A 13424-nucleotide genomic window follows, 5' to 3' on the forward strand; every position below is an offset into this window, starting at 1 on the left:
AATGCATTATTTTCAAATTAGATAGCGTGTAAGCCAGTTAGTTATGTTTTGACTTTCTTAAACTTTGTACAGGCTTCCAAAGATTCTTTGGAATTATTTTTCTTAATGTTCCCTGCAAAAAAGATATGCGTCGCAACCTGTAACGCCATAATCGCATCAGGGGTCCAAGAGCCTCAAACATCTATTTCTTTAAATGTAATATTATGGGTTGAATCCGGCGGATCACCAGTAATCACAGGATTACGTCCAATCAAACACATACTTGAGTTCATCCAATGGACAAGCCCCTGAATGCCCGCAAAAAGTAATTTTGTTAAACTCTGTTGCATAGCATCTTAAAATTACTAGGTGAATTCTTCGAAAAGTGTTTAAACTTAATTTTCCACATTGAAAAAAAAAAAGTTCTGTTGTGTTTATTTATGCATTTGATTAAAATTTTCCATACTCAAAACATTAATGTTTGGATCAATTCAACAATAGTGAAACAAGCTATTTCTTCAGGTTAATTCATTACCGGTTCAAACTTGACGGAGAGAGATCACAACGCAAAGAATGTTGAGCAATTTATCAGTGTTAGAGCGATTTTTACAAAAGAAAATCGCCAACAATGTGTACGATTGTGCATGATAAAAAAAAATGAATAAACTTGCCAACATTCCGCAAATCTTGCGCTTTCCTCACGTCCGAGTATAATTCTTTTGGAGTTCATTTGAACTTTATTTTTCTTTAGTGGAGCTTCGAGGATCTTCACAACCGCTTTTCCAGTTGAAGCGGAAAGCTTGGAAACCACTTGGGAAATGAAAATCTTTCGTATCACTTTTCCAACCCAGTTCGCAATTCACTTTCCAATTATAGTGGAATTTATAATTGATTATAAGGTCTCCGGGCGAATGGGGATGTCGATGTGGACGGGAAAGGCGTAAGAACCATGAAAAAGGGGAGTTTTATTCAAGCGTTAAGTGAGAAGGAACTCGTGCGCAATGAAAAAATCTTGATAGAATATTCACAGGTAGGGGCGTAAGAACGAGAGGCAAAACAAAAAAAAAACTATTCGAGTATTAAATTTTAATTACGGCGAATCATTTCTGGTTGGCTGCATTTTTGCCTGTTGGCAAAAACAAAAACAAACGTGTTGATGATTGATTATTGTTCGAATAACTGTAATTTTTATGAGGCTAGTAACAAGATTTTACAATGATCAAAGATTTGAGCAAAATCGGTTAAGGGTTAAAGGTCGCTTATCGTTGAAGCTGGTGAAAAAATCTTTTCATACAAAAACGTCTTGTTTAAATCTTTAATAACTCGTCAGGGTTAACTCGGATTTGCGGTCTTCGACAAAGTTTGACAAAAAAAAAATGTACATAAGAATCTCACCCTTGATAATGATCCGACACATTTAACACCACCTATTGGCGGTATATTGCAACTTTTGCTTTTCCTCATAGGCTTCATCCATAAAGTACGTCACGCTAAAATCAGCCAAAATTTACCCCCTCCTCCCCATTGTCTCGCTTTGTTTATACTTATGACATGTAATGTAACGCTTGCTCATAACCTCCCCCCACCCCCCCCCCCCCCTTCTCTCCTAGAGCGTGACATACTTTATGGATGACGGATGACGCCATACTTTTTTTCGAATTTTCCCATACAAACTTTAACGATAAAAAGCGACTCTTAACCCTTAACAGATTCTTCTCAAAATTGGCAATTACTTATTTTTACCTGAAGAATCGAGTCAGGTGGTTTCTCTTACGGTTTTCCAAAATTTTCCTTTTTTCTTGTCACCCTAGTGTACATTAGGATGCCCAGAAAAAGGGACTTTTTTTTCAAAACACGCTCCACAAACTGAATATTGTTCCTTGAGTCATTTTAGGGCTCTGGGCCAAATATGAGCATCGATACTCCCAGGCAGGGATGCCACATGGTTTTTTAATGACTGTAAAAAAGATTGTCTGAAATTAAAAAAAATCAAATCAAATTATTCGCTCCAAAGCATTGCTTTGGTGTTCTCGATTGCGAGATTCCTACTCGAAACTAGGTGTCCGAAGGCTTGATTGTTGAGGCAATTGCAAACCTCTTTTTACACCTTAGCTTCCATCTACCCCGGGATTCGAACTGACGACCTTTGGATTGTTAGTCCAACTGCCTACCAGCGTCCAGAAATTGCGTTTTCATGCTTTGGAAGGCTGACAAAATAAGTTTCGGTTGATATTTTTAAAAAATATTAATTTAATTTAATTTGTTTTAATGTCACCTCAAAAAATGTCTGACACAATTTCAAATGTCTGTGAAACACAGACAAATCTGTTCATCTGGCATCCCTGTTCAAAGGTGAAGTTTGTATGGAAAAATCGAAAAAATGTATGAAAAACTCAATGTTCTCACGGTTTGGTCTGCACGGTGCGCTACTTCCATCCAAATATTCCCAAAAGTGAGATTCTCATCGGAAATTTAATGTTCTACAACTTTGTAGAACAGACCAAAGCTGTGAAATTCGATCCTGAAAAGTTATTGTCGACTTAAAAAATGTCATTTTTGTATAAAAGTCGAAAGATTTTCATTTTGTGAAAAAAATATTTTCAAAGTTTGGTTGTAGCTTTACTTTAGTGAGCAAAAACTAAATGTTTTCTTTGTTTCATTCATGAAACTCGTAAAAAAGGAAAGCGAAATTATTTCATTTCAACGGTGGTTGAATCGCTAAAAAATATAAATGCCGTGGTATAAGCAAGCAACATCCGAGCAAGGTTAGTGAATTGCTGACGGTTGTCGAGTCAAACATTGCCCATGAACGAAACCATTTGGGCTGGGTTTCATTTCGGTGTTTGCTCGATTGTGGACAAATTGAACCGTAAAATGTAAACAGCTCTAATGAAACTTTCAAGAATGATTGTTGTACTTGTAAGCTTCTTAGATATGTTGGAAACGACAGTAAAAAATACTTTTGAATGTTTGTTTGATGATTTTTTTTTGAAATATTAAGGAACAATTGCTTGTTTTTTTTACAAATCTTTAAACATGACTGAAAATGGCTTACTTTGATTGGTTGGATATCCAAGTTCAAAACTGATGGGCTTATGTCGAAAGACAGCTAAGAGGAACGGTCGCAAACAAGCAAACAAACAAACCGTCTTAAGTCGTTTCTATAGCAGCACAGAAAGTCGAGTCGAGTTCATTCATCACGCCAAAATTTATAGCGGAATTAATCATTGTAGATTTTCTTTGAAAATGATTTTTTACTTCCGCTCAAGTCCCGCACTTCCACAGTGCACACGAGTTTGTAATAAAAGTTGCCTGATTTATGACGTTTTGGTGTTGTTGGTCGCTATCTTTAGTGTCCGTGTTTGTAAAGTTGGAAAAATAGCAATCAATTTATTTTTTCCATTTCTTTTTTTATTGCAACCTATGCTGGAAAGGTATTGAACTGCAAATTCGAAATGACTTTAGTTTGTCGCTTTAATGAAGTTAAAAAAAATCAAAAATAAAAAAAAACACACGAATAATAATTAAGTTAAACTCTAACTTATAGAGTTATTTTACACGAAAACAAATAAATTTAGTTCAATTCAGTTTATTTCTTAAGTAAATTGAACATATTGTTTATATAAGTGCACTACAAAGTTTTGGAGGTTCTTCCAATAATTGATACTTGATCCCTTGGGCTCAGTTACACGAACAATCCTCGATCTAAATCTTGTATGGTCATGATGAAGAGGTTTGGGTGAATTTTCTTCGAAATCTTCTTTAAAGTTTTGACAGGTTCCATCGAGCTAGAATCTTTTTTGTGTTGTTTAGATCTCTAAGTTTCTGGAAGAAAAATAGAAGAATTTCAGCTTCGCTGCAACTGCTGCATTGTGCTAGCAGTTTTGATGAAAATGCTCATGTTTCTCCAGACTGTAAAGTTTCTGGACTCGTTGGCTCCAGGAAAACTTTGTTTCTTTTTTCAATCCACTCCAAACGAAGCTACAAAGGTGCGCTCAGCATATATTTCAATAACCGTCAGTCAGTCGATTTCTTATTATTTGAACCCATGAACTTTATGTTATTTAATAATTTGTTTTATGTTTTATATGAGGGAAAAGCCCGTTTGAGTGGAACGCCTACCGATGGGTCCTTCTCAAATAGGCACAAAACCTCTTACTTTTTTTATTATCAACAGATTTTACAATCCAATTGACATTTGGCAACATTTAAAAAAAACGATACTTAATCCACCCTTTGGTGGTTGGTGCCTTCCTCACATTTAGAGGGTAATGCTATCCAAAATAGATTCAAAAGGGCGGACCTTTCAGTGTTCTATCAACTTGAATCATTATTCATACCATCAGATTGGGTAGTTAGTTCTTCATAATTCAGGGCACTTATGTGCTTTTAACTTTTGATAGGGTTGTCAGATCTTCAATCTTTTGAACTCATTGAAAAGGTCTTTCAAGTACCTATCCAACGACAGGTCGTATGATCGATCCGGATAAATTATTTGTCAAAATATCTGAGATCCGGCCTCTAAAAAGTGCATAAATAACACTTAAGTGCGTATAACTAGAGGGTGACGAGCGGGAATTCCAGGGAAAAAATTCTCGGGAAATCGACCATTTTTGGACCTCTCGATTCCCGGGAAATTCGGTCGAGACTCCCGGGAAATTTTAAACTTAAACTATTGAAGCAAAATTATATAAACTAATCAAGAATTATTTGAAAAATTCAAAATTGTTTGGAACATTGGATGTTTAATGTTCGATGTTCAAGTTCGAATAAGCCAGTGTTTCTCTAATCTTTCTATTCATATATTTTTTTTAAATTTTAACATGTCAAAAATTCCAATAACTATAATCGAGAGAAGACAAAAAAAATTTGGACCCCAAAATTTACCTTAAAACATACTTTGCAGTTACACCCCAGAAATGAAATTTAATGTTTTTTTTTTTATAAATCCAGTGTTTTTTAAATGTCCTATAAGATATTGGGTTTCATATAAAAAAACTCTAGAAATATTTTTTTTATTTATTATTTCTAAGAGGTTATAGCTTTTTCATGATAAGTTCAAATTCCATATCTTTTCTCGAGCATACCCAAGTAACAATTTTAGTTTTGATATAGTTTCAAAGAGATTCTGAAGAGTTCTCAAGTAAATTTCAACGAAATGCCATTTAGTCCTACATGCTGAGTTAAAAACGAGTTAAATCAACATTAAAACCAAAATGGACCATTTTAGGAGGTTGTCCAGAGTATTATTGAGGAGCATCGTGAGACATAAATGTTTTATTGTGTGTTTTATAAAAACTCTATAGATCTCTTGAAAGCATGAATAAAACTGATTGGCTTGGAAAAAGGTTTTCTTGTAGTCTGTGCGCATTCTTGGATGCTAGATTAGAACATAAAGCATTTATATTTTTGTATTTGTAGGAAACCGAAAAGCCTGCGTGGCAGACAAAATAGTTTGCTAATTCTCTTGATTAAAAGCAATTCTTCCTACATGCAAACACAGAAGGCTGATGGCAGATAATAATTATTTGATGTCAAATTATTATTGTTACTAATATAAATGTGTTGAGTTTCAATATATAATGAACCGTGATAGTTATGCCGACATAATTTCATCGACCAACTTTCAAAGATAGCTCGAAAAACTAATATGCGCACTTTCGATTCAATAAAAAAAAGTCAAGATTATTTTCAAAAAATCAATGTTTTAGCATATTGTTGCTCCCAAATTCAATATGGCTGTGCATTTCGGCTGCTCGCACCTTTCAGCAACATGGCGAAGTTCATGAAATATAAATGATCTTGTTCAAATCTATTTCAAATTCATTCCTTCTTGTACAAGAGTGGCTCAAAACTTGCCAAGACTTACGAGATTTATAAAAGTTTTATAACGGCTATATTCAGATTCAAAATGTTTTATCATGGCTTTCATCAAGATCAAATCGCACAAGGCGAGGACGCAGCGCATGCGTGTTTTCTCAGCTGCAAAAAGATCGCCATCGGTGGTGAAAAACTTGAATTTGGAAATAACCGAATAAAAAAACATACGCTTGCATTTCAAAAATATTTATTTGTTCGAATAACACATCCGCCGAAGCTACATCCACCGTCGCGTTGCCGTCCAGTCACTGTAGGTTATGCACGGAATCTGCATGCGGGTGTCTTTGAAAAGATCTCAGACACGAGCCGCTCCTAGGCTGCCAATCATTTCGATACTTTCCGATCAGTTCATGCTGAGGAATGGAACCTGCGCCTGGATGGCCACCGCCTTCGCCAACACACTCAGGTGAACCCAGAGGTAGAGCAAGTTTAGGAACCTTTGCCCCAGCCGGTCCGGTGCCTTCAATTCGACAAATTCCATCATCTCCTGCTTCGTCTCCTGAAGACAAGCGACGTCCTTGAAGAAAACCTCCTGACCTTCATCCACTGGATCTACCGGCGTAAACTTGATCCGCCCCATCTGCGTGAAACTATCCATACTGATCGGTTTCCGGATGCCCTTTATCCGACTCAACAGCGCAATTATCACTCCCGTTTGCTCAACTCAATCAAACAGCACCAACCAATCGCAAATGACAGCGCGTAGCAATACACAGAATTAAAGCTTGATGGCTTTATACAAGAAAATTTGTAGAATTCAAAGTTATATCAATTTCTATTTGTAAACCATAAGCACTTTATACAGTTCTGATCAAGCCTTAAAAGTTTTCAATAAAAAGTCTGCGAGAAACGCCACACAAAACAAAATGTGTGAAACGCCTTGTTCAGTTGTTATAAATTGCGAAAAATAACATAACATAACATAAAAATAATATTAAGCAACAACTGCACAGGCGCCATTTCTGAAATACACAAATAGTTCCCAATAATACATTCTTTAAAAAAGCGGTAATTAAATAATCTTTTCGCAAAAAAAAACACAACCAAAACCACCAATTTATTCTTTTTATTATTCTTTGCACACTTTTGAAAACTTTGTATTAAGAGATCACTTGTAGCTGCACTTAAAAGCTGGATCAAAGTAATTTATCTCCTTGCACTGTGTTTCTCGTTCTACAACTGAATAAGTTGAGGTGACAGTTCAAAACCAAAAAGATTGGTCAAATTCCTTATTAAGACGCAAAAGATTTATTGCAGACTTCGTCAAGATATTAAAGCTGCGCCATATATTCTTCAGGAAATCTCGAAGTGTAACTTAAAAACTGAATTAAAACTTCTAAGTAGAATTCCTAATCAAGTATTGAAGAAACCTTGAAAATATGTTGAAGGTTATGCGAGATAAAAACCTGTTTGCTTTGAAAAAAGTTTTTATAAAACATTGTTACATTTAATAAAACTTTTTTTAAACCATATAAGAATATAAAGCATTTCAATTGCTACTTGGGTAGCAATGCTGATATATTTTTTTAATTCTTAGTACCTAATTTCGCTGTATCAAGGTAATTTCTTTTTTTTGTGTAAAAGGCCATTTTATGTTTCACATAGAGGTGGGCAAAACCGCTCTTTTTTAGGAGCCGCTCATTTTCGTTCGCTCATTAAAAAGAGCCGCTCTTTTGAACGGTTCTTTCGCTCTTTTTCAGAATATGGATGAAAAGGATATTTTTTAAGAATGGTATGATTTTTAAAGCTATTTCACATTGGAATTAGCTAGAAAAAAACTAAAAACGAGAAGATGCCTTTGAAAACCATAGGTCTTGGCGGTCTCTATGTCAACATTTGTACTCGAACCTAAACGTTCGAATAATTGAATGGTATCCAAACTTAAATCTAGGATTTTGGAGAAATTTCTGCTAACTTTAAAATTGTGTTAATTTCCGCCAAAATTGAACTAATGCTGATATTTTATTTAGTGAAAATATTCTGTTAACTCTATTCTTTATTCTGATTTGATCGATAAGTTCTATAAACGCTGAAGTTTATTAGGGCAAGAGGATTTAATTTTTTTTCCAAAATCTCTAAGCTATTTAGTAGAGTTTTGGTAGTAATTCATAAGTTCAAATTTAACACTACAACTTGTTGGAAATTCAATAAATTTTATTTATAACAAGTTTAAAAAATATTCCATAGTGAGCCGAGACCGGAGTTTAAAAAAGAACCGCGGTTCTTTTTTTGTGAGTCATGGTTCGTTCGCTCTTTTTAATGAATCGGCTCTTTGAGCGGCTCGCTCTTTTTTTGCCCACCTCTAGTTTCACATCAACCTCAATATTAATTATATTTTGTAAAAAAAAAAACTCTGGAGCGGTAATCTTTGTAAAGTTAAGGTTCGCCAATTGTAAACACTCAAGTTTTCCTGATAACTGTAAATATGTATATCTTAAATTAAAATTTTAAGTTGACCTTAAAAATGAGGAAAAAAGTTTAAATTGTTGTTTTGAGTCGTTATTTATCATATTGCAAGAATCTCGATACTGTGAAATTATATATTAGCTATGTTTTTACTTCACAAAAATTTAATAAACATTTGAAAAATCACTCAGTGCGAATTATGATTCGTAAACATTTTAAACTATTAAAGTAAACTTTATAGTTCCTCTAAATTATGAGGACACTTAATTTAACGAATGAGTAACAAATTTTATACTTTTCTTTTTAAATTATGCCACTATTGGCATAGTAAAAAAAACTCCCGGGTCCTGGGAATTCCCGGGAAATGGCCAAATTCAACTCTCGATTCCCGGGAAATTGAAAATCTCGAGAATCGTCACCCTCTACGTATAACGTTTGATAGGGTTGTCAGATCTTCAATCTTTTGAACTCGTTGAAAACCTTTCTAAAAATGTATAACATGAAGGGGTTTCTTACAAAAACCACCCTTTTTACAATCTTCCGGACTTTTGTTAAAATCGTTTTTAGCATAACTTTTGAAGTACTTAACTAAACTTTATAATTTTCAAAAGCGACTTATGGGGCACCAAAACGGTCCAAATCGGTTCAGCTTGTGCCGAGATAATCCAGTGCAAATTTTTTGATCAACATCCCACCACACACACATACATTCAGAATTTGATTCTGAGTCGATATGTATACATGAAGGTGGGTCTAGGTTGTCAAATTAAGAATTTGGTTTTTCGAGTGATTTTATAACCTTTCCTCAGTAAGGTGAGGAAGGCAAAACGTCCGATCCATAAAGTGGTATCGCTTCCGCCTCGTATGCAAGATCGGTAGTTCCACTAACACAACCAACCTACCTCAGGGAAGACGACCTATGGGTTGTCAATATCAATATTAACTAGATAACATGAGTTTAGCTATTAATTGTCTCTGAATTCACATTGTTAATTTGGGCATACTATTCTTATATGTTTCTCTCAGGAACTGAGTAAATGAACAACTTTTTTGGCTTACCAAAATGTGTTTAAGTTCTATCGAAATGCCAACCGTTTTAAAATTCTTCCAGCTTGAAATATTCGAAGAGAGAAATTTTGTCGAATAGACATTTTAAAGTAACAAGCTTGCATTTAATCAGTATTGATATATTCAGAATGGTTTCAAAAATTTGCATATTGACCGATACCATTAATTCCCAAAATCATCTTGACCGACAGAATATAAAGATTGCTGAACTAACAAATTCGATTTTATGACAATTTCCGGAATTCCATTTCCCGGAATGGACATTTTCCGGAATGGACGTTATCCGGAATGGACATTATCCGGAATGGACGTTATCCGGAATGAAATTTCCCGGAATGGACATTTCCTGGAAAAATGAGTTTTTTTATATTACCTGATTTTACAATAAATAGAATCTTGCCTACTCGCTTACTTGTGGTTAAGAATTATTAAGTTTGTACCCCGTTGGTTTGGCCTAGTCATATTTAAGGAACTTGATATTTTGACAATAATATTGAATATAATAAATATATATGAATGATAAAAAAGAAAGTGAAATGTTCGGACACGAACAATAGAGGCAAACGTTGACTATTGAACCAATACTTTATTACCCACTCCGAGATGTAACACTGTAAATCGATAGATATTAGACAAACACTCGATGTTTTTAACATTCTTTCAATGTGATGTTATGTAAGAATTTTGTCTTCTTTCGTTAATCAGTTGACTTTTGTGACTAAATTTTACCAAATTTTATTATAAGGCAGAATGTGTATTTTCAAAGAAGGGAAAACCTCTCTCCTCCCTGAGGCTGTCTGGATATGATCTGAGCTCAAAAACCATCGACCTCTATCTTGTTACGGCGGTAGACCCATCGGTCGTAACTCCCGGGATTCTACAGGTGACCCAGAACATCACCACACATCGCTAGACTAGTCCCTGAACCTCCCTGAGGCTATCTGGATATGATCTGAGGTCAAAAACCTCCGACCTCTGTCTTGTTACGGCGGTAGACCCATCGGTCGTAAATCCCGGGACTCTACAGAAGACCCAGAACAACACCACACATCGGTAGGCTAGTCCCTGAACCTTCCTGAGGCTACATGGATATGATCTGAGGTCAAAAACCACAGTCACAATCGCTACCTCATACTTGTACGGCGGTGAACACATAGGCCTTAACTTGAGGAAGTTTCGGATGACCTAGAACATCGTAAACCTTGTAAATTTGGTGTATCTGTATAGCTGACTTCATAACGATTCCAAAACACTATAAATTTGCATAGTTAAGATGATTTTTTATAACAATTTAGGCCATGTCTCCCATATAGCCAAAATCCCATAAGCCCTGTACCTCGCATATGCGTGCTTCGCATAAGAAACTCCCATATGATTTGCATATGCGAGGTTTAACTGTACTTACAGATTGTCTAGGGAAACAGATTGGCCAATGTTTCTGAACACCAAACGCCCTTTACGCCCAGCAAAACTGGCAGTATTGCAAGCGCAAAATATATGTTGCCAGTGCCTGTTTATTTTGCATTGGCCAGTCTGTTTCCCTAGACAGTCTGTAATTATACTTTGATCTTATGAAAGCTTTTTATTTTCTAGAGGTTTTCCCTTCTTTGAAAATAATCATTCTGCTTTATGGTAAAATTTTGTAGAATTTAGTCACAAAAGTCAACTGATTAACAAAAGAAGGGAAAATTCTTACATAACATCACATTGAAAGAATGTTGAAAACATCTAGTGTTTGTCTAATAACTGTCGATCTACATTGTTACATCTCGTGGTGGGTAATAAAGTATGGGTTCAATAGTCAACGCTTGCTTCTATTGTTCGTGTCCGAACATTTCACTTTCTTTTTTATCATTCATGTATTTATCATTCATATTGTTGTCAAAATATCGAGTTCCTTAAATGTGACTAGGTCAAACCAATTCATTGTCACATCAGGTAATATAAAAAAAACTAATTTTCCGGGAAATGTCCATTCCGGGAAACGTCCATTCCGGGAAATTTCATTCCGGATAACGTCCATTCCGGATAATGTCCATTCCGGATAACGTCCATTCCGAATAAAGTTCATTCCGGAAAACGTCCATTCCGGATAATGTCCATTCCGGGAAATGGAATTCAGGAAATTGTCATAGAATCAACAAATTCTCACTATATTTTTTGGAGTGTGGGCCCTTCCTTGGGTTAACAACAAACTGCACTCAATTTCAGGTTGCGAATTGTTTTACGCATTACACCGTTTGAGCTCAAATAAACCTTTCTGAACTCATAGAGAAAATTGCATCTACCAAAGTTTTCCTGAATAGGAATCTTGTGGAAAAAACTAGTGGTGCCGAATAGAGCATGTAAGTCGATGTTATTGCTGTGGACAACATAGTCCCTGTTGTCCACAGCAAGCTCCAAGCTCGTTGATCTTTAATTAGTTTCAGCAAATAGTTCTTGTTAAATAAAATGAAGTTGGTTTTGTTTGATCTTTACTTTTTAAAACTGCACATACAATCCTAACGTGACTGTCGAAAGATTAAGCTAATGCTTTTTGACATCAGTGATATGAGTATGACCATACCTTTGCCAGTTAACTTTTAGAATGTTTTAAAGCACACGGTTTAACAGACATGACGTCTGGGATATCAGTTTTGTACACGGTAAGACTAATTCACTAATGGCAATATCTCCATTATTGTTTTTGGCAAATTATGCCAAATTACTATTTGATAACGGATATCGACAATCTCTAATGATAACGAATTCACACAGATCTTGGCATACACAAAAGCTCTCCTTTTCCATTCCCAAAAGCAATCAATTCTGCCTCGGCAGCTCTGATAATCTTTCTTCGGCTAAGCTGTTTAAACGAATCGCATCACAAATTTCGGTGACGAATTTTCCGCCAAATTGAATCGCTCGACAGACGAGGACTGGGTATGTGCCGTTAAATTTTGGGAATTGCTCGAGAAGCGATTTATTTTCCAAAACAGAGTTATCCTAGTTGATGGTGCGTGGGACGGAGCTGGAATCGGCAGTGGCATGCGGCATGTTAGATTCCGTCGGACCGATTTCAATTCCAATCTCTTGCAAAGTCGGAGCATGTGCCAGGCATGGGTTTGGGATTTGGCAAGATTGCAATTGTTTTACGGGCAACTTTGGACGTTCGTCCACTTTTCGGATGATTACCCACGCATCGCTTGGGTAATCTTTGGCTGCACAGAAGTTGGCAATTATACCAAGTAAGCAAATTGAAGTACGGTTTCTGCGGTAAAGTACGAGTACTGTCTTATTTTCGAAATGGGATTTAAAAGATTCGCTAGGGGCGGGATAACTCGTCTGGTTTGACAATTCAAACCAACCCAAGAGTTTTTCATTTTCCCTCTTTCTGAAAATCAAGTCATTCGGAATGAAATGAAAAATATCCTGTTGCTGAATAAGGAACCTTTAGTAGATACTGCTCTGAAAAGTCACCGAGTGTTTCCCGTATCGTAGTGTTCTAGCAAAAAATATGATCTTTGATTGATATCAACCCGATAACAAGTATTTTCAGCAATCCCAGCAAATCTGTTATATTGCCCTCCCGTCTTGAAGATGCTCAGCTCATCCTATCGGGCTTGAATTGAAAATAATCGCATCTGGATGAGGGACCGCTTTGACTGGCTGCTCCGACGACCGGTGAATAAATAAAACGATGAATTATTCATGGCGCACCTTCTCTCAGCCAACTCACTCAACCATAGTGGCAGATCAATATCTTTCAAACTGCCGCTCGAATCTGTTCGTCGTAGTGGTTACTTCCGGATGGGTAGCTTTCTTAAGCGTATCGTTTTGGGATCCACATGTCGAACCCTATCACCGATATCACTTCAATGAATGACAGAAATGTTGCTATGATAGGTTCATTTAGGGAAAAGGGGAAATGTTTCTGGGGATAAAAGTGTGCTTTGCAAATTAGGGGCCATCTATAAACCCATTATATGTGGGCCGTTTCAGCTCAATCGTACAAAAAATATGCAAAATTGAAATAAACATTTTCCGATCAAACTCAGATTTGGTAGAGTTGTTGAAATCGGGCTACATTCTTCTTTTTTGCAGCAATTGAT

At 36.0% G+C, this 13424-nt stretch overlaps 1 protein-coding gene across 1 annotated transcript; it reads right to left on the reverse strand.

Annotated features, from left to right (window-relative positions):
• Window positions 1-5071: 5071 nt before the first annotated feature.
• On the reverse strand, window positions 5072-7352 carry LOC120430372 (paraplegin-like). Its single transcript, XM_039595473.2, has one exon. The coding sequence runs from the start codon at window positions 6455-6457 to the stop codon at window positions 6203-6205; it is 255 nt and encodes an 84-aa protein (XP_039451407.1). The 5' UTR covers window positions 6458-7352; the 3' UTR covers window positions 5072-6202.
• Window positions 7353-13424: the final 6072 nt, after the last annotated feature.

This window comes from Culex pipiens, chromosome 3, assembly GCF_016801865.2.
Source record: "Culex pipiens pallens isolate TS chromosome 3, TS_CPP_V2, whole genome shotgun sequence".
NCBI classification, from domain to species: Eukaryota; Metazoa; Arthropoda; class Insecta; order Diptera; family Culicidae; genus Culex; species Culex pipiens.

Bases quoted from the DNA above. Each gene is read 5' to 3' on its own strand.
- LOC120430372 (XM_039595473.2), bottom strand. From the start codon at position 6,457: ATGGATAGTTTCACGCAGATGGGGCGGATCAAGTTTACGCCGGTAGAT.